The 23,859-nt window shown below is 45.2% G+C and overlaps 6 protein-coding genes across 6 annotated transcripts; 3 read left to right on the forward strand and 3 right to left on the reverse strand.

The window, feature by feature from the left end:
* Positions 1-1,970: 1,970 nt before the first annotated feature.
* Positions 1,971-2,599, reverse strand: CONPUDRAFT_154850 (uncharacterized protein; the record flags this gene model as incomplete). The annotated part of the gene is made up of 2 exons (XM_007771500.1): positions 1,971-2,131; positions 2,236-2,599. The coding sequence occupies 2 exons, from the start codon at positions 2,597-2,599 to the stop codon at positions 1,971-1,973; spliced, it is 525 nt and encodes a 174-aa protein (XP_007769690.1).
* Positions 2,600-9,357: 6,758 nt separating this feature from the next.
* Positions 9,358-10,367, forward strand: CONPUDRAFT_73879 (uncharacterized protein; the record flags this gene model as incomplete). The annotated part of the gene is made up of 5 exons (XM_007770959.1): positions 9,358-9,532; positions 9,587-9,750; positions 9,809-10,007; positions 10,089-10,284; positions 10,349-10,367. 5 exons carry the CDS (start codon positions 9,358-9,360, stop codon positions 10,365-10,367), a joined length of 753 nt encoding a protein of 250 aa, XP_007769149.1.
* A 497-nt stretch (positions 10,368-10,864) lies between these two features.
* On the reverse strand, positions 10,865-12,337 carry CONPUDRAFT_73880 (uncharacterized protein; the record flags this gene model as incomplete). Its single annotated transcript, XM_007770960.1, has 5 exons — positions 10,865-11,189; positions 11,262-11,324; positions 11,546-11,812; positions 12,260-12,296; positions 12,319-12,337. 5 exons carry the CDS (start codon positions 12,335-12,337, stop codon positions 10,865-10,867), a joined length of 711 nt encoding a protein of 236 aa, XP_007769150.1.
* A 3,684-nt stretch (positions 12,338-16,021) lies between these two features.
* CONPUDRAFT_154852 (uncharacterized protein) lies at positions 16,022-17,728 on the reverse strand (the record flags this gene model as incomplete). Its single annotated transcript, XM_007771501.1, has 6 exons — positions 16,022-16,239; positions 16,289-16,910; positions 16,964-17,026; positions 17,077-17,143; positions 17,211-17,458; positions 17,627-17,728. 6 exons carry the CDS (start codon positions 17,726-17,728, stop codon positions 16,022-16,024), a joined length of 1,320 nt encoding a protein of 439 aa, XP_007769691.1.
* A 1,403-nt stretch (positions 17,729-19,131) lies between these two features.
* On the forward strand, positions 19,132-19,587 carry CONPUDRAFT_154853 (uncharacterized protein; the record flags this gene model as incomplete). The annotated part of the gene is made up of 1 exon (XM_007771502.1): positions 19,132-19,587. One exon carries the CDS (start codon positions 19,132-19,134, stop codon positions 19,585-19,587), a length of 456 nt encoding a protein of 151 aa, XP_007769692.1.
* A 1,214-nt stretch (positions 19,588-20,801) lies between these two features.
* On the forward strand, positions 20,802-21,333 carry CONPUDRAFT_73881 (uncharacterized protein; the record flags this gene model as incomplete). Its single annotated transcript, XM_007770961.1, has 2 exons — positions 20,802-20,903; positions 20,953-21,333. 2 exons carry the CDS (start codon positions 20,802-20,804, stop codon positions 21,331-21,333), a joined length of 483 nt encoding a protein of 160 aa, XP_007769151.1.
* Between the last annotated feature and the right edge of the window lie 2,526 nt (positions 21,334-23,859).

Here is a 23,859-nt window from a genome sequence, read left to right on the forward strand (position 1 = left end):
TCGGTACCAATGTCATGTACTGCAAATACATAAACATCCATAATAACACAGCATATAAGACAACATAAGACAACATACAACTGTTCTAGCGTTGATCGGCAAAACCAGTGTACATTCTAGATTGGAAACAACACGAAGGCAAATAATACGCAGCCAATAGCACTGACCAACCAAGCATATACACATCACATCACAGCTAATTGTATTCTATTCTATGCTAACGTTACAATTCCAGCACAAACACATAAGTACACCAGTGATTCATTTCTTGACGCGTTTCAATTTGATACCGTATTCTCTAATAAGTCTCTGTCCTGTTATCTGTCCTGTCATTTCTTTCCCTTCCATACAAGTCCGTGCTCTGGCATTTTCCTCTAGCTCGCCACGGGGAAAGAATAGATAAGGTGTTTGTGGGTGCCAAGCCTCAGGGGGAAGAACGGACGGATATGACGGAGGAGGACCTAAGTAAACTGGACTACTGTGAAGAATGAGTGAATTTCGTCCATACAGATAACAACACAAAAACAATGAAGATACTTACGGCAATTGCAAACGACAATTGTAACCGGGAACATGAGTTTCTGCTGTACCACTGATTGTACTAGTAAAACGTCAACACGCAGAATCCTGATATATGCTTGAGCACTTATATGTTAATAGAATAATCAGAACCAGTCAAGATCGAACTGAGTGCACCACACATTCACAAATGAGAACGAACACCTCATGCGAAATACAAAACGTACTAAGAGGGCCATATTGCAATTGAATGTGCTTCGAACTTCTGAAGCCCGCACAGCGATAGTCCAATCAAAGACCCGAAGACCGCAACAACAGTAGACACAGACAGAGAACTCGACGGAACATTGGTATGTGAGGCCCTGTCATAGACGATCCTAGCAAAAGATTAATAGACACAGCAAACTGAGTGAAATACCACATACTGGACAATAGAACTCACCGATCCATGTACACCAAGGCCCATAACATCCAGGTTAAACCACTCTTCAGGGACCCGCGTCGACGTACCCGGTGATAAAGCGATGATACGACCAACAGTGTACAGAGAAGGTGGATGCATTTGAAACGTGGATAAAGGACTCCACCTGGTAAACGACAAACTGATAACAGGAAGAATCAGCTGGCGCCATGTCTCCAGAACCACACCGTGTTTGAAGAAGGAGGTTTTGGCCAGCATGAAAACAATCATGTTCGCAAACGAGTGCTGGACAGATTCTCCACAGTCTAGTTGGACTGTTGCGCTGCCCGACAACCAACTACCCGCCGGCATAGACGAATTCAGCTCTGTAAGACACAGGAATAACATCAGCATTCATTGGTTTACGCAGTACAAACACCCCAAACAGGTATGAGAAAGTCATGGACAAAAGACAACAACACACGATGCCGATGTAGGGAACAGTGTTATATAGATTTACGGCTGTAATAAGAAATGAAGCAAATCAAGTCAAATGAAATCGAGTTGCGATGCCCCAGAGATAACACAATAGACCAAACCATGACACCACGCACTGCCAACACATCGGAATCACAATACCTTCAGCCATTCAGAGTCAGCAAATGCAGAAGCACAAAGAGACGAGAATAGGAATCAAGAGCTCACCATATCCAATCGTTGCTATACGCAGTGTATAGACATCAAATTGAGTCTGCATTCCATACACCGAGCGACGAAAATATGCAGTAGTATGAGCAGAGACAACGTCATATCAAAGCGACTCGAATCATGTTCGTGTTGTCCATTTTAAGCCATATGCTTATCCGTTATACCCATCTCGAAAAACAAAGGGGAAAGCGATTGAGTCAAATCTGCTTACATCGGGAGAATGCGACCACACTCACCAGCCGGTTCATTCCATCGAATGATGGGAATGCAATGGACCAGAACTAATACATAATAATCTAATCATACACAGATCATCGTGAAAAGGAGAACCTACTGGTCACCGTCAGGCATGAGAATGCGCTGAATCCCCGGCCTGGAAAATTTGAGGCAAGAGGACGCCGTCACCACAAAAGGCCATCGGGTGGACAGGCAGCGGCGGAGTAATGGGCTGCAGCGCAGGCGGAACGGGCGTGACGCCGAGACGCTGCGAAGGACGAACAGCATCTGACAGGGAAAGGGAAGTATCAGCAGGACGGAAGTGAACATGGAGAAACAGAATCACCAGTCTGAACATCGACACCTCCCCGGAAAAAGAATGGACTCAATACAGGTGGAGCACTGCAGAGCCGCGGACGTCGACGCCGCAAGGCCCATCAGGGATGGTGCGGAGAGGCGCATGGCCAGCTGTTGGCGCAAGTGGGCGGGCAACTCGTCCGACCACTGCAATAGGTCAGGCACCTGAAGGTGAAGACCCCCCGACAACCCATCTGCGTCAGAGTGAGAGCGAGCCGGGCCATGAGCGCGCAGGTGAGACGTCCCCTCAAGAGCATGGGCAGGACGGGCCGGGACCTTCGGGACCCTACTGAGCAAGACGAAGTGGACGCTGCAGCGGGCTGGAATGGTGAGGCGGAGATTGAGAATACCCCCAAAAGGGCCAACAGGAGTGGCAGGAGCATCCAGCTCTGTGTCCATACACTTCGCGCGCTTGCCCGCGGGGGGTTTCTCCGAGTCCAAAGGACGCCTGCGACAAGCCGAGGAAGTAGTCCAATTGTGTTCAAAAAAGGATCAAATATGAAAAGCAGAGATTGAGTGAACGAGTACGAAGAGTGTACGAGAGAACAATGGTAGTGCTTGCAAATCAATAGCTGGTCACGTGCGTTGACTTTTCGCGGCCCTCGGAAGTACATAGGGAATAAGTTGCTTCTTCAGTCACACTAAGGCAAGCAATAAAATATAACATGGGAATATGTGGTAATAGGTGGTAATAGAAGTTTAGAATGTTACTGTTTAGTTCATATATCTCGCACGCTATTAATTACCACAGACATAGTGTGGAACCAAAGGGTTCGTGAACGTCAACGGATTATCAAAACTAACATATGCCACAATCAATTGCATACTCGTATCAATAGAAGCCTTCGTAATGCGACATGCACACAGTCTGCGGCGTTAGAAAAATTCCCAAGTACACGGGTACTCAGAAAGTTGACTTGGAAAATGACCGATCTGAAACTAACTCCTTACAATTAAGTCAGATATCCCTTGGCTGGTAAGACCCTTCTCACATCTTTGGCTCGCTGAACCTTCGTATGAACTGACTTGTGCGATAGGAATAATTGGTCAGTGGGACTCAGAGAAACGGCCGAAGACCAAATGACATAGGGATACATCCAAATAGGGACACAGCAGATACTTAGTCAGCACCAGTAGAGTAGAGCGCCAAAAGCGCAAAATGGAGCCATCTTTCAGGTTGCAACCAAGAGTACCCGCCCTCCTGGGAAAGGGAGGCAAAGAAAACAAGGAATTAGCATAGTAACAGGGGACAATCCGATTAGATACAAACGTATCATACCATCTTGAGACTAGCGCTGAATGCGAGCAGAGCAGACCAACACGATACTACTATACAGGCACACCCACCACACTGTGAGAACTCGCTGCCCTTACCCTATGCTGCTGCAGCATACCCAATCACGACGCATGGTTTACGCACTCACTCGATGTACACCCATGTGATGCTCCTTTGATGGGCTTTATCGGCTCTGATCGAGCGATATCAACTAGTAAAATAGACATTTCAAGACATTACACAGTATCACATACAGAAAAAAAACAGAATAAGGAGAAAAAGACAGTACATAATTGGAAATCATTTAGCTACATTCCTACTGGTATAGTACTACCGAGAAGTTTGTGATATGTCACATTAAGTGTTTCCGTTTTCTCAGGAGGCAGTAGAACAACAGCACACTTTCTGTTTCTAATACGAGATAAAGCAGTATACAACTGACCATGCGAGAATACCTCACGAGTAAGGTCAACTCCCACGGCATCTAAAGTCAAACCTTGACAACTGTTGAATGTAGTCGCATAAGCAGGTGCCAGAGGGAACTGTCTTCGAAGAACACTATAACCAGAGTGAAGCATAGTCTCGAATATGATGTGGGGTATGAGTATATCTTCAGAATTGACCGCATTGACACCAGCCAGTCCGTGGAGAATCCGTACGGTGACTACCCTCGCACCTAAATCCACAACAACTACGCGAACGTTCTTGACTAAACCCCTATCAACCAAGAAATTACGCATTAGCCGAAACACGCCGTTAGTCTTGAGACGCAAAAAATGAGGAGGAAATCCCGGAGGACAGTGCTTTGCCATGTAATCCAGAATACTGACAGGTGGTATTACACCGCTATCATCTGCTTCCTTGAGGGAATCAGCAGAAATGTACATGCACTCTTCACCAACGACATCATCCAAGATTGAGTCATTGTAACTATCGACTTGTCGGTTTGTAGGAGCCAATATAGCCCGCTTGAGACATGAAGCAGGATCTGCAATGATATGGCGAGGGTATACAAAGCGCACTAGATCATCCTGGCACTGAACGCGATCAAGGTCCCCAAGGTCGATAATAGGCCCGGCCCCGTCACCTATCGAATCAACAAAAGAAGCAAAGGACGGGTCCTCTGCGTTCCCAATAGGAACAGTCAATGAGTAGACTTGGAACAATGCTCATAGATGAGAAGATCAAATGGAAGCATCCACGACTTGAGCTCGAGATCCTCTCCGAATGACGGGACACGTCTGCCAAAAATCGCCTAGGAAAATAATTGGCTTGCCTCCAAAAGGTTTGTTTATGCCCATAACACGACGACAAATGTCATCCACACATGCAAGTACGGCCTTGTTTACCATGGGCGCTTCGTCCCAGAATATAACCGCAGCTGCTCTGATCAATGCAGCACGCTGGCTCCCTGATTTGATGGATGATTCGAGAAGTTCGGACCTTTTGTTAACAGGAACCTAAGTGAATTAACATTAATATAGTAACACGAATGTATGACAACCTACTAACTTTAAACGTTGAATGAGTTGTACGTCCTCCTGGGTACAGTTGCGCAGCAAAAGCAGCAGTCGCAGTAGGCAACACAATCCGACCATCAGAACGAAGATAATCCACGACCGCATTGACTACGAATGTTTTACCATGCCCAGCTTTACCGTCAACGAAAGCACACAGAGATCGACATTGTAGAACGGCATTCACGACGTCGTTAAAGATCTGCCTTTGCTCGTATGTCATTCGTTCATAAGCGGTGTGTGCACAAGATCTAAGAAGGTTGACATCAGAGCTCCATCTTGAAAGCTCGTGTTCAACTTCGCCACTCACGAACTCGGGGGAGGGGAGCCCGTATTCGGCGAGCAATTTTCCATGTCCTTCTAGAACCTTCGAAATGTCGTCAAGAGCCCACCGAACCGCCATAAGATTGTTATTCCCAAGCCGTAAATAGAAGTCATAGGATAGAGCATCCGAAAACTTTTCCCAGAGATCATTTGGCACCAACACACAATCATTGACGAGCATATGAACGGATAACAATCTAAGTTGTTTCGGTGTCTTCCGCGCTGTGACAGATTCACGAAGTGCAAGTTCAGCCTCTCTCTTGTCAGCAAACAAACTCATAGCCGAGGCAGCCGCTTGAAACATCTCGTAGCATTCGCCGTCGACCAAAAGAGCATCGTCAAAAGAACGAACTGCACGAACATTGAGGATGCACCGCAAATAGAATAACTCCCCCCTTGATGGAGAAACAGCTTCCCATCGAGAAAGGTGGAGCCGAAGAGCTTCATGTTGAACAACAGTCATTGACAGACATCCCTGAATCGAATCAGATTTGCGGAACGTAACAGAATTCCCTGTGCTTATACCAACACTCGCCAAACAAAACATAGTGTAGTAATCTGCATAAGAGAGATCATCGAAGCTTCAACGCGCACCATGCATGGTGAAGTCTCCCAACGGCCGGATAAAGTACCGCTCGAGAAGGGATAGTGAAGCAACAGAACTAGTGCGATGATACCGCCAACGCTGATGGACACGCAAGTGAACCGGAAGAGAAGTAACAGCAGGAGTCTTCTTCAATACATGAAAACTGAGAATCCGCCACACAGCTTCCCCCGCAGAAAGATAGCAACCGTTCCAAAAATCTGCGATCTCATCAACGGGAGCAGTAGGATCATTAAGTCGGTAGCGAGCAGTATCAGGTCCTGTTCCAGACACAGAGTCAGCGAACGGATGAACATGAGAAGGACAAACAACGAACCTTTGTGAATATATTTGAATAAGTATTGAAACAAATGAGACGCACTAGCGACTTCGAAATTGATGTGGCACTGAAACTTGCGAAGTAAAGGCAAACAATGAGCCATGACCATCTCATCACCTGGACGGTGCCGACGATAATGCACTCTTCCATCATTATCAATTGTAGTAGTATCCTGCAAGGGTTGTGGGTATTTGAACCGACACACATGACTTCCGTCAGCGAGCTCGCGCTGACAGTATTTAGAAGGAGGTCTGCTATTGGAAGGATGATTGTGGCGCATATAAGCGTTGACGAGCAAAGCGTTATTGGGTTGAGCGGGAACCTCTGCAGATACAACAGAATCGATGGCGGAAGGAGAAGCACAGTCACGACGGTATTTCACTAGAATGTGAGCATGAGGAAGACCCCTCTTCTGGAACTCTACTGCATGTATGACATAAACAGGCCGACCGATCCTCGGAAAGAGCGAATAAAGTGTTTTGATGAGCATTGCCAGTTTACGCTTGAAGACTCGCATAACAACAATTGGAATATCTGTGAATATTTGGCCGGGCCGAAGCTGGGATTGTATCTCTGGCCATCGTGCATTGCAAGTCATTGTGATGAAGAAAGTAGGATTTCCATAAGCCGCAGCAATTGCCAGAGAATCAGCAATTTGATCCTGAGCCCACACCCTAGAACCCAAAAACGAAGCTGGAAGGTACACGTTCTCGGTCAACTCCAAATCATCCTCTCCCATGAGAGCGGCATCGTTGGAACGAACGGAATGTTGATTACGGCTGATATAATGCAATCGGCATTCAAGATCCCGGCTGAAAACATCTACAGCATATTCGTTCGTAAGCCGACCAAAAATGCTGAATCTCAGTTCACGCAACAACCTGGCACGATAAAACCACATCTGAGAAGTGACATTATTAGTATCGGCCACATCAGAACCTAGCTCCCCTCGGGAAATTCCAGAATCAACTATCCCCCATCCCAAGGAACTGTGCGGAAACAGAAGCGGGTATGCGAGTGGCTCCCATAAACGGCTGACGGTCCGAATAGATTGGTTGGACGCGTCATGACTGCGGGTAATAGTCAAGCGATGTGCTCTGACTTCACTCGCAGACGTGTTATCATACGACATAATTGCCGCGATCTTGGGAGCGCTACCAGCATCATTGAGCGTAAGTGTGGCATTTGGCATCCCATTTGCGCTCAAATGAGCAAGCTGGCGAAGGCCGGATACGAAAGGGTTAACCCTGTCAAGTGAAGACCTGACGGCATCTATCCAAGTAGAAGGAATGAGAGAAGCCCATTCAGGATACAGAATGTTGTCCATAAAGCTATCGTAAAGCAGCCAGTGCACAGAAGAGTTAGTGTGATTTGGCCTGATCCGATGATATACCCTTCCACGAACGGCCACAAAACCACGAGGTCCATCATGAACAGGAAAAGCATGCGTAGTTTCTAGAGCAGCGAACGAGAAGATGAGATTAAAAATACGTGACTTGGATGATATGTCAGGATTGTTGAGGAACACATCATATTCATTGGGAAGGGGTGGCAACAAAGGAACATCGGCGTAGCGAGAGCCGTTAGGGCCACAGCAGAAACCTCACCATTCCCCAGTAAGGAGTACTACTCCACACGTAGGACACGCATGACGGCGACCATTCCGTATGTTACCCCAAATGAGAGTAGTACTGGAAATGCGGCCGGTTGCCCAATCTGGATGCGAAAGAGACATAGCGAGTCTGACACATGTAAGAGCCAACAATATACACAAAACACACAAATCGACTTACTGAAAGAGCCTAGAACAATACGCAAGGGACTCAAAGAAATCACCAATAAAGATGTTGATGTGAAGGACGATAGAAAGCTGTAGGGGTCGGGATAAGGGTAAGTATATGCATAAACATTGAAGATAGTCGACTCTAAGCTGCACAGACCTCGTGGACCAAACTGTGAGGATAAAAAGCTACAAAAACAGCAGATGCAGTAACCACGCGATGTACTCTGAGGATCTTGTGATAAGATACTGCAATTTACATCAGAAGAGGACAAAACACAGAACATGAAAAAGGCTTACTATCAAAAACAATACTCAAACATGCAGTATCACAATGTTGGCATGCGGTAGACTGCGAATAAATACGCAAATATTTCAATGGATGCATCAATATAGGGATTCAGCGAACACAGGGGAGGAACGAAGGCGGTATGACTGATGACGGTCGCATGTACATACACAGATAATCAATGCACGGAACACAACCAAACAGCCAACATGTACAACATTGACCATACGTCACATGTCATCCCCGTTTGTCAACTAGATCGCAAAACAATACATCGCATTTTACTGCAATAAGCAACATAATGAAAACTACTACTATCACCATATCCCAGAGACAACACAACAGAACACAATATCTTGAGTGCGCATTCCCTATCACGCAACGCTCAATGACAGCATCACACCGACTTAGCACCAACACATCCGTGCACTAACCACACCATCAATTACCACTTGTTATGGTAAACAGACTGTGTACCTTCCCATTCAACCCACTTACCAATGAAGGTAAAGATACCTACATGAAGTATGTGTGAACAACGTAACACGGTATGTATACATTCCAAATTACAGTGTTCCGCTAATGTCGGTTCACTATAAAGCCACCGGACTCGAACTCATAAGTAAGTGTAACTGGCCGAAGCCTATTGTTTAGAAATGGTATGATCATGTAAATGCGATGGACCGTTCATGTCCTCGGCACTATTCACAAATCAATGAACTGCCCGCAAATAGATTAAACATTGTTTCATGATTGACATAAAGTATAACATTGCCTATATATGTACATACGAACAGCACTGACGCAAAAAGGAAACAACGTAAGCACAATTGAGTAAATCTACAACACTGAATTTTGACTTCCCTCCCGGTTGTCACCATTTTGATCGTATTCTGTACCATACACCAGTATAGCAGTCAATGCCCCGAGCTCAACGTACACATATATCAGCGGATGCCAATTCCAACACCAATATACACAAACATTCTTCCGTACCATTGTAATCAGCACGCGGCGCAAAGTCCACACTCACATCATTTCACCTGTTATGCCTATGATATGGAATACCCATTTACTACCGTCTTCCAATATCCCACAGTACGATGCAACACATTCCAATATGAACTTTACAATTTCAAGCCGCTCGTCCAACTCAGACAATGGCATGCCCCTGCTTGAGAGTGTCAGCGAATTGCAACTACATGATTTCCCACAGGAGGAAGGTATGCATTAACATATCTAACAATAATCGATTATGGACAAATCTTCTTATGCAGAAATACGTGTGATCCCTGTCGAAGCAACGGGCATTCTCCGGTTCATGGATGACCAGAACACACGTTCCAGTGTCCTCGTATGGGAAATGAATACTCTCATGAACCCTAGCTACGAAAAGCATTGGTTCGATTTCGCGGCATCTGTACTACTCGCACTTCACACGGTATGTCTGTAGCGATTGCACGGTGCTTCAACTGACTAAGAATGCTGACTACCGGTAGTACATCCCATTCAACGTGCCGCGATCTCTGTTCCCATTGAATGTCACGCTTGTATGGAGCACAACTCCTCAAGGCGATCATTTCAGTGATGAACGAACACCTTACTGCATTTACTTTCACGTCAACTCGTCTAATTATTGCAATGTCGACCTCCACATGGCTGCACTGAGCTACGCACTCGCAACTTGCTATGTCAAAAGTAATTATGCCTTGACACAGATATTACCGTCGCAATGCATCGATCGCATCATCATGACCGGATGCGAATCTGACTATACAGTCAGCGTTGTACTCGCCAAAACGTCATTCGGATCCATTTTTAGAGATACCGTACTCCACTGCAGTGGCGTGGATCGCCGGAACAGTCCGAGCTATTTCATGCTCGGAACGCATTGCGTCACAAAGCCACATGCCGCCGAACGCCCTGATATGAACGAAGTCCATCAGGCCATTGAAGAATCGCTATCAGCTGCAGAGTAAGTTGCTATATCATGCTGTACAATATCATAATACATATTGAATAATCTACACTTTGAACAGGCATGTACATCTAGTTTAGAATAGTAGAAACTACATTCCTCATTTGTCTTTCACTGGTATAACACAGTATGTGCCAATATCACTCAATCAGGTTCCAATCTAAGAACAATATAAGGAATGAATAAGAAAAACACTTACCAGTATATTAACATCGACTCAGCATTACGATCAATCGAACATTTACTTAGCACATGTCCGATCAAGGACAAAAACAGTAAACAGCCGTTGACCACATGCAATGCATTGATACATACACGTGTACAAATCGTTTTGTACAGGTAACACTGTTTGCATATTGTTATTATAGGGTACATCGAACAAAAGGAGCACGTTAATTCAAATCGACATATGTTTACTATGGTAAGATATGGAGACCACATTCTGTATATGAAAGTACAACGAACAAACAAAACACATCAAACTCGATCGATTCAGCTAGACATTCAATGTAATGACGTACAACAACACACACAGAGAATTTGGAAATAATGTTCACACAACAAATAGCGACTTAGACTACTTCTTGGACGTGCTCTTCGACTTCCGTGTTTTCCTAGTCCTGCCACCCTGATCCTCTTCAAAGGGCGGAACAGCAGAGGACCCGTCACGAGAACTCTCCGGTACACCAATGGACGCGCCCTGCATCAGTGTACGTGCATTGAGAAGAGCCATGATCTGAGCTTCATCAAGAGATGCGAAAACAGATGCGAGCGCAGGCGCCTCAGCAGAAGCAACACGGGTTGCATCTACGGACCTGAGTGTGTTTGATGAAGCAGAAGAGGACTCTTGGGATGTCTGAGCACCGTCGTTGCTGGCACATTCATCTACATCATCGGGTGCACTAAAATGACATATCAATCAGTAAATCAAGACATAAAACACCAAACATATTCGTGAGTTTGACACAACGTACTCATCAGCAACATGTTTTCCGGATTGAAGTGATCCCTCGCCCGAAGGCTCGACAGATTCGACCCTACCAAGCAATTTATAGCATATCGCATCAGCAATTCCGCAGAACGGTAACAAAAAGAATAAAATACATACTCCACAGAATCTTCAACAACCGGACCATTTAAAATAGACATGCCACTGCTTTGAACAGCCCGCACAGACACGATACCCATATATACTCAAGGTAAACGCAAAGTAAGCATCGGGTAGTGAACACGTGAACAAACAAAATAAAAAACGCACATTGTAGCTTTGCGAGGAGAAGTAACCGGATAAGGGGAAAACCTAGCAATCTTCGGACCGGCACTTGACCCAGTATCATTGTTGACGCCTGAACCACCAATGCCTCCAGCCTGAGGAGGTGATGCAACATTGGCGAGCTGAACAAGCTGAAAACGGATAACACCGCTGGCCAATACTCCAGCTGCGATAGCTAACACCGCCACATTGCTATTGCTTTGAGGCAATTGCACGTTCGCCCAACGACTGGTACCCCTATCGTAAAAAATTCTATAAAATAAAACGTGAACAATAAGAATCAACAATCAGCAAAGACAACGGAAACAAAAGTATCATGACACACTGTACAACAGAAGTACAGCGAGAATTGCGTACAAACTCGGTGACAGTTAAATTGAAAACTGTCAGACCATCTGTAACATCGGAAGACTCCGTCACTTGTCCAACCGCGAGCAAGAACGGATGTTGCAAATCTGGTGCCTGCTCGAAATAAGACGAAAGACTAGGGTCCCCGGGAATCCAAAAGAATTGCTGCGGCTGCGAATCGAGCTGTATAGTAGAACCTGGAACAAAAAAGGGCTTCGCAAACACCAGTGCAAGTCCGCCGTTAACCACAGGCTGATCCCTGAATGGACTATACACGCGAAGCTCAGTTGCAGGTCGATTTTGATTGTCGCAATTGAAGGCAGTATTGTAAAAGCAGTGAAACATCGTGACCGTAGAACCAGGGGCAGATGGCTGCTGAACTCAGCGCCTGTTTACCAAGCAAAACACACTGACAATAATAGCAAACATGAGTGATACCACCACTAGCCAATATATGATGATATGTGATATGGTATGTGGTATGATGATGATGATTATGAAGAAAGAGGCGTGCTGACGATATGTTGCGAGAGACAGTGAAATATACGACTGTGAAGCGGTGACGGAGGGCGATACCAAAACTTGACTTCAATCGATGCCAATTTATATGAACGAGTTGAATGAATAATCACAGTCAACGCCCCTATTCGAATAAGCATATTATCCCTTTTAAGGCATAACAGCGGATTTCATTCAAAACCACTCGTACCAGAGGAATCGCCAAACACTGCCTTCAACTCAACCAATTCACCTAATTAGCAACTTATTATTATGCTGATGATGACCATCGACAAAAAACACTGCCCTCAACATTGTTCCTTTTTTCCTTATTATCAAAATCCGCCTTCATTCTACCACTCCATTCCGACAAATTACCTTAAATAGGTATACCACAACCGGAGAAGTTGGATTACCGCCTTTAACACGCTACGTTTTTCCATATTCATATCAGTAGCTTTGCATTGCGCACCAAACCAAATTCAATACAAATATTCACAAACAAAAGAACGGTCATTTGTTTAATGATACGAGTAATCTTGGTGTCACTTTATTCTGATGTTTTGTCATGGCTGACTTCTTATTCTTTCAAGTTGTGCTACAGAACTCTTCTTTCTTTTTAAAGCATTGCTGTGACTTACTTTTCTTTATTTAAAGTCATCCTGATACCCTATCCATCTTTGGAGCCTGTCACCTACCACCCTTGGGCTGCCCTGACATGGAGTAGATACCCTAGCCTGAATGGTATGCCTACTACCCTAGGGTCCTCCTGACACCTACTGGATACCTTGGCCGGTGGGTGTTACCTCCTGGGGCATGGTCTCCTCAACCTGGTGGTGGTTGGCATACCCATCATGGCACCACACTTGTTTGGCTAGTAGATGTTGATGAACTGGAAAGTAGAAATACACATGTAGGTTAGGGATAACAAGGGCGGAGAAACAGTGTTTGTTGAGTAGATGCACCTGGCTCCATGGAGGACACGCAAGCCAACAACAAGGTTTATTGATTGCAAAATTGCTACTATAGCTGATGCAACCGCAATTGTTGTGATCGAGGTAATATACATGAGCTGGAGTGTGAAGGTAGGCAAGTGCAAGTAGGACCAGGATGTTGTGAACATACCTTGCAGCCATTGATTTCACTAAGCACACTCCAGAGTAATGGGAAGTTGCCTTGAGCAAGGACAAATAGGGATGGCTCCAAAATGATGTTTTAACCTGTTTCATACAGCTACAATTCTATTTGATTGTTGGCAACTGCAGAGGGAACAGCAGTTCAGGTACTACTTGCAACCAGCACAAAAGCGATGTTAACTCACGATTCTGGATGTTGACTGACACACTTGCTACTGATGTACTGGATATGATGATTAGGGCTGTGCTCTATTCCCCAATAATGTTATTAGAGAAATGCAAGAGTTAGAAATAAGCTCACCTTCTGACGGTGTAACAAGGCTGAGGGTCTACCTCAACATGCACATGCTCTATGTCAAGCTGGATTTCAGTTTTGGCTGATGGTGCTGTCGTAACATGGGTGGAAGCCCCTGAATTATCGCTGTGAGCAACTCTTAACTAGGGGAGTCACTGCACATGCAAACAAGGAGTGATGATGATGAGAAAGACTAACCCTAACCCTAGATGGGGCTTGGGCAGAAGTAGATGCCTCGACTTGAAGGATTGAGACTTAGGATTACAAACAGAGCTAAGGGGAAATCCCAAAAGAACCCTCTTGTAGTTCTGGGTCATCAATAGCAGTCTCACATAATACTGGGCAGCTGCGCACAGACCACGTAACTAAAGGTAGAACTCCTGCCTAATTAGGAATACAAAGTACTTAGTAATACAAGCACACCATATTACATGATCCTTGCATCATATGATGTCATGGTCCAGACCCATCACATGCTTGGTCACGCGCCTGCTTTCATAATAGATGAGGCCAAAGCCTGGCCATGTCAAAAACAAATGTAATAAATAATGTGTTTTTTGTCCAAGTTAGGGCTAGCAGAAGGTGTTTTTAACAATTGCACCTCAAGATTCCAGATGGTGTGGCCATAAGGGTGAAGAAAGCATGCTTGAAAGACCAAATGGACTCCTTTGACTTGTGTTTGTGATCATACCATCCAGTAATGTATGATGAGCAAACATAACAGCGATATTTATACATGCAGCCATGAGAGATGGAAGAAAAGTGTGCTGTGCTGCCTATGTAGGCTCAAGGGGAACAAACAGGAGTGGTAGGCCCTAATCTTGTAAAAATAACTACAGCATTTGCTAGAGGACCTTTGTGTCTAAGTCCATGACAGCTTTGATCACTTTATTTCCCAAGGCAAGTACTAAGTAGACTTTGAAACAAATTATGGAGTATGTAATTGCACAACTTCAAAGTGTAAGAAGTGTGCACTGCCATCACTTTATATTATAAGAAGCACTCAATGGCAACACTTCAAAAGATATGACATGCACAATGACAACACTTTAAATGATGAGAAGTACACTATGGGGCACTTCAAACTATAAGAAGTATGCAATTGTAAGGCTTTAAACTATAAGAAAAACACATCTCAGGACAGCCATGGTACCACAGGAGAAGCACTCTGGGTGGTGCATGCAGTGTATGTCAGGGCAGCCCTATGACTCCAGGAGAAGGTTCTGGATTGGGCATTTGGTGGATCTCAGAGTAGCCCACGGGTGACAGGGGAGGGACTCCAGAGTGGGATGCCCAGCCCATGTTAAGACAGTCATAGCAGTAGGGAAGGAGGCTCTGACCAGGCCTATGTAGCCAGTGTCAGATGGGTGATGGGACCTGAGGTGAATTCTTCTGGATAGCCCATTTAGCCTTAGCTCAGCAGTGAGTCAACCTAATGAAAGCTCAAATAGGCTGCATGCATATGTTGGTGTGGTTGGTGCATGTTAAGAGCCAGCATATACTGGGTCAGGATGATACCCATCATGTCTGGAGCCAGATATGTTAGAGCAACCAGCTGGTATTGAATACATGTATCTAATGGTCATGGCTTATTAGTATATGGGATAGTAATGTAAATGACCAAGGCTTTACAATTAACATGGCTATTGCATGCATATGAGGTGCTGAGGTGCCTCTGAAAGCACTTAGACCTGACATGATCTTCAGTATGGAATATGTATTACTAGGATGCCGGGTTCCCACAAAGAGCCCTCCTGCACACAGCTACTCATCTCACATACTGGCCTGAGGCCAGCCAAAATCTCTGTCTCTCACAGTAGGCACAGCTAGTGTTGACTCTGGAAGGTGTCAGAAACAGATGTATGTAACATGAGTACTGTAGTGGTGAATAGCAAGACATTACAGTGTCATTACTGCCCTGATAAACAATAACAACAGCTTGCTTGACCAGAACCGGCTGTATGCAAGGGACTTGTATTGAAGGACTTGTGGTCATGCTGGCTGGAAGAGTGCTAGCTCACTTAAAAACATATGCAATAGGACACAGATTAAACTTTATCACACATTGTTAGTTATATGAAACACTTCACAATTGATTAGTAGACTACTAGTGCTTTATTTGACATGTAAGATTGTAACATAGATCATCTAACTACGGCTCTGGAAGATTGAGGGGGAAATTACCTAGCAGCAAGCAAGGGCGTCAGTCAGCCTGGCCAATGCCTCCAGCTGGGCATCGACCTCTGCTGCTTCAGCTGCATTGAGCTGCACTTGGTTGACGGTGTTGGCCTCCTCCGGCTGCTCTTCATCTTCCTCCTCCCGGTCTGTCTCTCCATCTGCGTCCTTGTCTCCGGTGTCTGGTACCGGAGCATCTTTTGGAACCCACTCCTCGTCATCAGAATCTAACAAAGGTAAGATGGGGAAGAGGAGCAGTGAACAAATCCAGCTTACCGACTTTGATGTACTTGCGCTCCTTGGGAGGTTCACGGAGCGGACGGTACATCATGCTTCCTGAGGGGCCAGCCACCGCACTGGCTGAGGTACTGGTGCCAGAAGGTTTCACTGGCGTCATCTTTTTGGATGGTGTGGACCCAAGACAGTAGCAAGCGGCGGTGGCATTGGACTGGGGTCGCATCGCATTGTGGGACTTGGGGAGACTGCACTTGGTCTTCTTTGCCTTGCACCAGGTACAGGCCTGGTTGTTGATCTGGATGCACCATGCCAGATCGTGGCTCCTGCATGGGGTGCACCGGTTGCCACCGACGAAGATGGTCTTCAGGGGGTCTTCATCACTGGGCATGGGCGGAGGCGGTGGTCCGCATACTCTTGCTGTGTCGTCTGCCTTCTCCTTGCCCTTGGCACTCTTCCTGCTCTTCCTGTTCTTCCTGCTCTTCCTGCTCTTCCTGCTCTTCCCACCCTTGCTCCCCTTCCTGCCCTTCACACCATGCTCATCACTCGCCTTCCTGCTGCCCTCACCACCGCCCTCACCACTGCCCTCACCACCTCCCGCCCGCTCTGTCAGTTTCCTGGTCCTTTTGGACCTTCCGTCCGCCAACGTTGACCCCTCTGCCGCCTACAAACTGCCCATAAGGTGAGCATACCGGAGAGAAGTTGACGATGACATACCTTTTGCGCCTTTCCGGCCTGCTCATTGCTGTTTCTGCGTGGTCGCTTGCATTTGAGGTTGATCTGTGGTGGAAAAATCTGACATGGCAATGGCAGAGGACGTCAAGACTCACCCCTTTGACCAGTGGAACATGGATGTGGTCTATTTGTTGTGATCCCTGAGACTGGCCGGAGCTGACACTTGATTCACGTTCATTTTTAGGATAGTTGGATGGAGGAGGGACAATGAGGATGGGCAAGTACTCACTGGTATAGCTGGAAGACTTCCTCCCACCACTCGTCGCCGCCATGATTGTCCATGTCAAGACCAGACGCGGTCTGGTAGTTGAGGAGCGGTGTCATCCTCTCCTCGTTGCGCCCCCACGTCTCAAACATCGCCGCCAGGCCTTCCTCTGTGCGGAGCCACTTGATAGAGGGCAGGAGCTTGATGTCCCAGTCGCCGCCACACATTGGCATATGCACGTAGATGTACGCAAGCATTGCAAACGTAGAGTCCTAGAGAACAACAGCGGCACCAGAGATGTGTGTCAGCAGAGGCTGGGAAGGTGGAATGACTCACCAGTTTGGCTCTGAGGCCCCCGACCAGATGTTGCTCAGGAACATCGGGAACAGCTGGACTTGCAAGCCCAGCTGGTGGTGCAACTGGTCAACGAAGTGCTGCACCTTGGTGGCAGAGGTGGGCACAGGGTGGCTGGTGACGGACGACCAAGGTGGTGGAGGAGGGGGAACATTGGCGTCAGGGTGGATGGCGCGGTCTTGAGGCATGAGGCCCAGTAAGAACCCCCCGGGCGAAATTCAAGACTGAGCAAGGATTTGATGGGATCTGCATGGGATCATGTAGAAAATAGACCAATTGTGGATTTCCAAGAGTGATCAAGAATATCATAGACACGTAATTAGACACATCTATAGGCAAGACACGTCTGCATGTAATTGTATGGAATAACATAGAATGTACATTGATTCGAATAGAACATGACTTTGCATGGTAGATCTCTATGTTTTGATAGAATAAGTCACTTTTCCATGTCCTCCTGACTCCCTTGTGTCAAATCACCAAGTCAAACCGTCCAGAACTCCCTTCATAAAGGTAACAAATACCCCCTGTCCTTATGACATGCATAGTTGAATGCATATACACAGCAAATGCTGAAGCAAACATGTACTAAACGTCTTTGTATATGTCCTAACCATAATAATGGTTGGCGACACATTGTCTCTAACTCGGAATTTCACCAGCATCTGGCACCATTTGAAGATGAAGTAAAAGAGCTTATCAAGTCATTCTCATGGGACTTGGACTACACTGGCGATGTACCAACAATTCCAATGTGTGGTCTACATGTCGACACAGCTCCAGAAGGCTCTGAGGACGAACTAACAGACTCTGAGCATACAGATAAACGAGCTCGAGTTGAGGAAGTTGAGGATGAAGAAGCTCCCCTCAGATTGATAGCCAAACACCCCCTCCCCCCCTCGGATTGATAGCCAAACACCCCTGCCAAATGATCGGCAGTCTAACGGTCCTCAAGACGAGGAAGTACGTTCTCAATCCTCCCCATGTTACTGAACTATTCCTGATTTACTGGATACTCCAGACCAAACTGCAGCGAGCTATCCATCTTATGAAAAAGGCAGGCCTTCCAGATCTTGAGTATCCACCACCCCAAATCTATCCCGAGATTGATCTTGATGAACTCACTTGACTTGCCAGTACAGACAACATGAAGACATCTATGGATTATATCAATCAACTCCAGGCTGCTTCTCTTGACGACACTTGCTGTGGGCTAACCGAATCATCTCTGCATTGGCTCAGGAACCCCACAAATTGACCACTTGGCCTCAATGATCCTGGCATCAAACATGGGATTAGAACTTATCTAGGGCTCGAGCATTCGTCACAGGCTGCATATGAAGCTGTTGACTCTTCGCATGCAGAGTGCTTCCCTCAGGTTGAGAATATGCCAGCATTTCATGAAGTCGAAACCTTCATCAAAGGGTATACTGGTGTTGACTCTATCAAGATGGATATGTGCTGAAAGTTGTGCTGTGGCTTTACCAGTGCTCATGCAGAACTCGATGCATGTCCTTACTGTCATCTCCCTAGATATGATCCTTTTTGCCTTGCTACTACTGGTGAAAAAGTGACGAGGCAGTTTGACACTATGCCGCTCAGTCTCCTGCTCCAGCCTCAGTTCAACAACCCAGACACTGCAGAGGATCTGCAGTATCACTCTCGGCGAACTGCAGAGGTCCTTCAGCTGATCAAAGCTAATGGTGGCAAACCTCCATTTTATGATGACTATATTATGGACCAAGAATATTTATCTGCTATAAACAACGGTACAATCGACGAAGATAGCATTCTACTCATGTCCTCTTTTGACGGCATCCAGCTCTTTAGATATCAGCAGTCCAAAGTCTATATTCTTGTCTGGGTGATTCTCAACTACTCCCCGGACAAACACTACAAAAAGAAGCACGTACTTCCTGGCTGCATTATCCCTGGCCCTAATCCACCAAAAGACATCGACTCTTTCCTTTTCCCAAGCTATCATCATCTCGCAGTGCTGCAGCACAAAGGTCTCAAGGTATACAATGGCTATATGCGCGAGATTTGAACAAAATATCTCCATCACTTCCTGGCTACTGCAGATGGCCCTGGACTCGTTCATGTCAATGGTATGTGTGGCCACTGTGGCCACTGTGGCCAGAACAGCTGCAGGCTCTATTGTGGCCTTCTTGGGCGAGCAAGCACCAAAAAAATCACTACTACCCTGCTCTGCTGTGCCCCAACAACGCCTCCAAGAATTCTGATCATCCAGACGTCTCTGTACCCAATATACTGCTCCCTGCGTCAACTGAATATGCCAATAACCTGCTCTTGATTGTCTCTGCATGCTCTGACACTGCATACAAGAAGCAACACAAGGAAACTGGTATAAATAAGCCGAGTATACTTCTAGGTCTCGATCCTCCGCATACTTTGACTGTCCCTCATTGCATGACACCCAATATCATGCACTTAGCAAGCTTAATCAGTGCTTTGTTTATTTCTTTCTGGCACGGGATGATTGACCATGCAGATAACAACTTGCCTGAGGACTGGAACTTTGCTGTATTCATGGACAAAGAACTCTGGGAGGCTCATGGGCTTGAGATTGAGCATGCTGGATGCTGGACACCTTGTTGAATGGACAAGAAACCATGGAACCTTGCCGAGTTTCTGACTTCTGGCTACAAATCTTGGGAATGGCTTGTCTATTACTATGGCTATGGTCCTGGGCTACTCTACGAAGTCCTGCCGCTCGAATACTGGAAGAACTACTGCTTACTAGTCCGAGGGTTTTGTATTCTATGCCAGCACTCAATCAGCCAGGAGGACCTTCGAATGGCCAAGAAGTGTATCAATGATTTCTATCTGCAGTTTGAGCTAATGTATTATGAGCGTTGAGAGGAGTGTCTCAACTTCTGCTGACAGAGCCTTCATCAACTCCTACACCTCATCTCGGAGGTGATTCAAAAAGGGCCACTGATCATCTATTCTCAGTGGACTATGGAGTGTACTATCGGTAACTTGGGGCAAGAAATTTGTCAGCCATCAAAGGTTTATGCCAATCTTTCTCGAGAAGCTGTCCGTCGCTGTCAGGTAAACTGTCTCAAGGCAATTATTCCTTCTCCTTCTCCTGACCCTGGCCCTTCAAAGGCACCTTCTATGGACTTTGGTGACAGTTATGTACTGCTTCATAAAAAGTCTAGACGCGAAGACAAGCCCTAAGGTGAGGAGCGTGACGCTATGGCAACATTCCTTGGTTGAAACCCCGAGCCTTTCTTCATGTGGGGATGTGCCAGACTCCCAAACGGAGCAATCATTCGCTCTGCTTGGATGGAGAAGACTTATGACCAGGAGCACATTTGCATTTCACGCAATGTCAAGGTTATTATTTTGTTTAGAGCGTCATTATAATACTAATTACACCATATAGTTTGTTGAGGGAGGCCAGACCCTTCTTGGGGAGGTTCAGTATTTTGCACACATTGCCGTAGACGATGCAAATGAGCTTTCTGGGTTGCGTTGGGAAGCTGTTGCTGTTATATGGCTTTATTCAGAACTAGACCACAGTCTTCTCGGGCTTTCTGCTGGAACTATGTGCACTTGCAAGTCGCTTGGTAATGATGCAACATACGTGATCTGCTTGAAGCAGATTGTTGACGTGGTTGCGATGATACCACACAAGCCGACATTGCTCTCAGGAGAAGAGGAGCTTCGCTTTTTTATGGTTGAAACTCCAGGGATGGACATAGCTAATTTTGCAGAGTACGAGGATGAGGATAAGCCTGATATAGATACCAATGAGGCTGAGTAGTTCTATGTTATTGTTATTTCATTGATATTCTACGCGGAAATGATGTACAAGCGTCCGAGAGCTTCAGCCACTGAGACGAAGCTTTAGAGTTTATTTAATTGAGCAGAGTTTGTATTCCGACGCCGGTGCCTAACACTGCGCTTCCATAACACAGGACTGTAAGGCTCAGGTTGAATTCAATGAAAGATGAAAGTGAAAGTGAGTTCAGAGGTCAACAGCAAACAGTTGGCAGAAGGCAGCAGGTGACAGTGGGAGTTTTCAGTGTGAGTGAGCTCAAGTAGAGGTGGATTTTACTGGAGTTTGAGTATAGTATATCAAGGGTATTTATATATTTTTGAGAGCATCTATGAGATGAGGCTGAGTCAAAGAAAAAAACAGGTAAGGAACATACATTAAAGTGTGCATACATGTAAGATAACAAGAGGTGAATAAAACTTTAGAAAATCAATGTAAAGAGTAGTGAGTTCAAGATGAGTAAGCATCTATCCATGGATGAGGTCCAAGCAGTATACATAGTGCAAGGGTTGAAACAATAGAACAAGTCAAAGTGGGTTAGCACAGTGAGACAAAAGAATGTCCATGATGGTGAGGATCTCTGTTGGTTACAAGGATGGCAACCATAGGCATCTCAGGTCACCACTCACATGCGGTCAATAACACCTCTTACACACCCACACTCTCTGACCTTAGATGGTCTCGCGCTCTGAGGGCCCTCCACATCCTAGGTGCAATTGAATGGCCTGACATTGACTACAAACAGGAGGATGTTTTTGCCAGCCCGACCTTTCTGTGGGAGGGGTCCATCCATAGCTATGGTTATAGTTCTGGTAGGTATTGTAATTAATTGGCTCATAAGCATGTTGATCAGGGCTGCATCAAAGTAGTGGTGTTATGGGTATGGTTCAGGCACAGCCAGCACGCACTCCTTACAGGACTACAGGGGGGTTCCCTTGGAAAAACACAGGGAAATACTAACATATATACAAGAAAAAAAATAGAGTTATAATTCATAATGCTATTAGCATATAAATATCCAACATGGTGTGACAGGTAGGGTCAAGACAAGGGGACTCCAAGACAAAAGAGCAGATGAATAAACAAGAAGTGTAAATAAAATGCCAGATACTAACATTGGAGCTATGAAGACAACAAAAAGATAACACAGCTGTAAAGTCATGCAGATGATATAACAATGATCTAGCTGGTCAGAATTGCTAGTACACATTGTAGCTATAACAAAGTACAACAAATCTTTTGTATGTGAAAAAACAGATCATCTTAGAACTTTTCAAAACAGAACTTTAATGCCTTTTGAGAGTCCTACAATTTTTTACATTGGTTTTGTGATCTCCAGCCTGCTTGTAAGCCTGCTTCTTGTACAAGGCCCAATGTACACAACCCTTAGAGCCAATCCTTTTTCCAAAGTTACAGATCTATTTTGCCAAGTTCTATCAACTAGAGGCTGTGTCGGAAAAATCTCAGGCACAAAATTTTGAATTCTAGCACATTATAATGAAGTGCTCATTTTCACATGTTGTAATGGGGGGCTTGTAGCATTATTAACCAGTTGTCAACTGCAATCCAATGGTATTAAAATGAGTTTCAAATGGTTAGCACAATGAGCAAGTGCCGTTGGCTTGCCCTAGCAATATTATTACGGCATTCTAGTGGCATTAAAATCTGTGATAATGTGGGGCTGTGAAGCAGCATTATAATCCCCATTTAGAAAGTCCGACATGTTTACCTTGGAGACCTGTGGCAGTTATGAGTATGACCAGGTGTGAAAATCAACACATTCTCTTGAGTTTTCAAGGATTGTCAAAAATACACCAGACCAAACAGAGCTGTTGAGCTCTACTAAACATCAAATCTTAGTTTTGAACAAACAACTTTCAGGGTTTTAGGCTGTTAAGGGAAAAAAAATTAACTCTTACCAGGACCCCTGCCAACATCTCTAAGTTTATTTACTTTGTTTTCAAAATGGTTATTTTCTCTCCTCTGGTATTAATGTTGGGTATTGTAGAAAGAGTATTCCAACAACAAGAAAAAGGAAAAGCTCCCTTATAAGAGCTTTGGCTTTGGTACATTCAAGATTTTTACTCAAATTTTACTCAGTAATGCATTTCCAACTTCTATTATGTAACAAACACAGCAACCAATCTAAAAAAGCAAAAGCAATAGATACAAGTAATACTTAACAGTGTCAAAACCAGTGTCAAAGATGGTAAAATTCCATCAGTATTACCATCATGAAAAATACTGAACCCACTCAGAAAACTGTTAATGGGTAGCACAGCATATAAAAGCTATTGGGAGACTCCCCAGCATTGCAGTTGCAGCTGTTACCAACTACATCAACACTAAGGAAACTTGTCTCAATAATGATATATTGAAGGTGTTTGAAAATCAATGCCTAGAGTAAACCCTCAGAGCAGGGATGTACCACACACACAACTAAATCTTTTGTTCAACAAATGTAAGTTCATAATGTTTTCTCTAGGATCAATGATTTAACTTTGATGATAT

This window comes from Coniophora puteana (assembly GCF_000271625.1).
Source record: "Coniophora puteana RWD-64-598 SS2 unplaced genomic scaffold CONPUscaffold_7, whole genome shotgun sequence".
Lineage (NCBI taxonomy): Eukaryota > Fungi > Basidiomycota > Agaricomycetes > Boletales > Coniophoraceae > Coniophora > Coniophora puteana.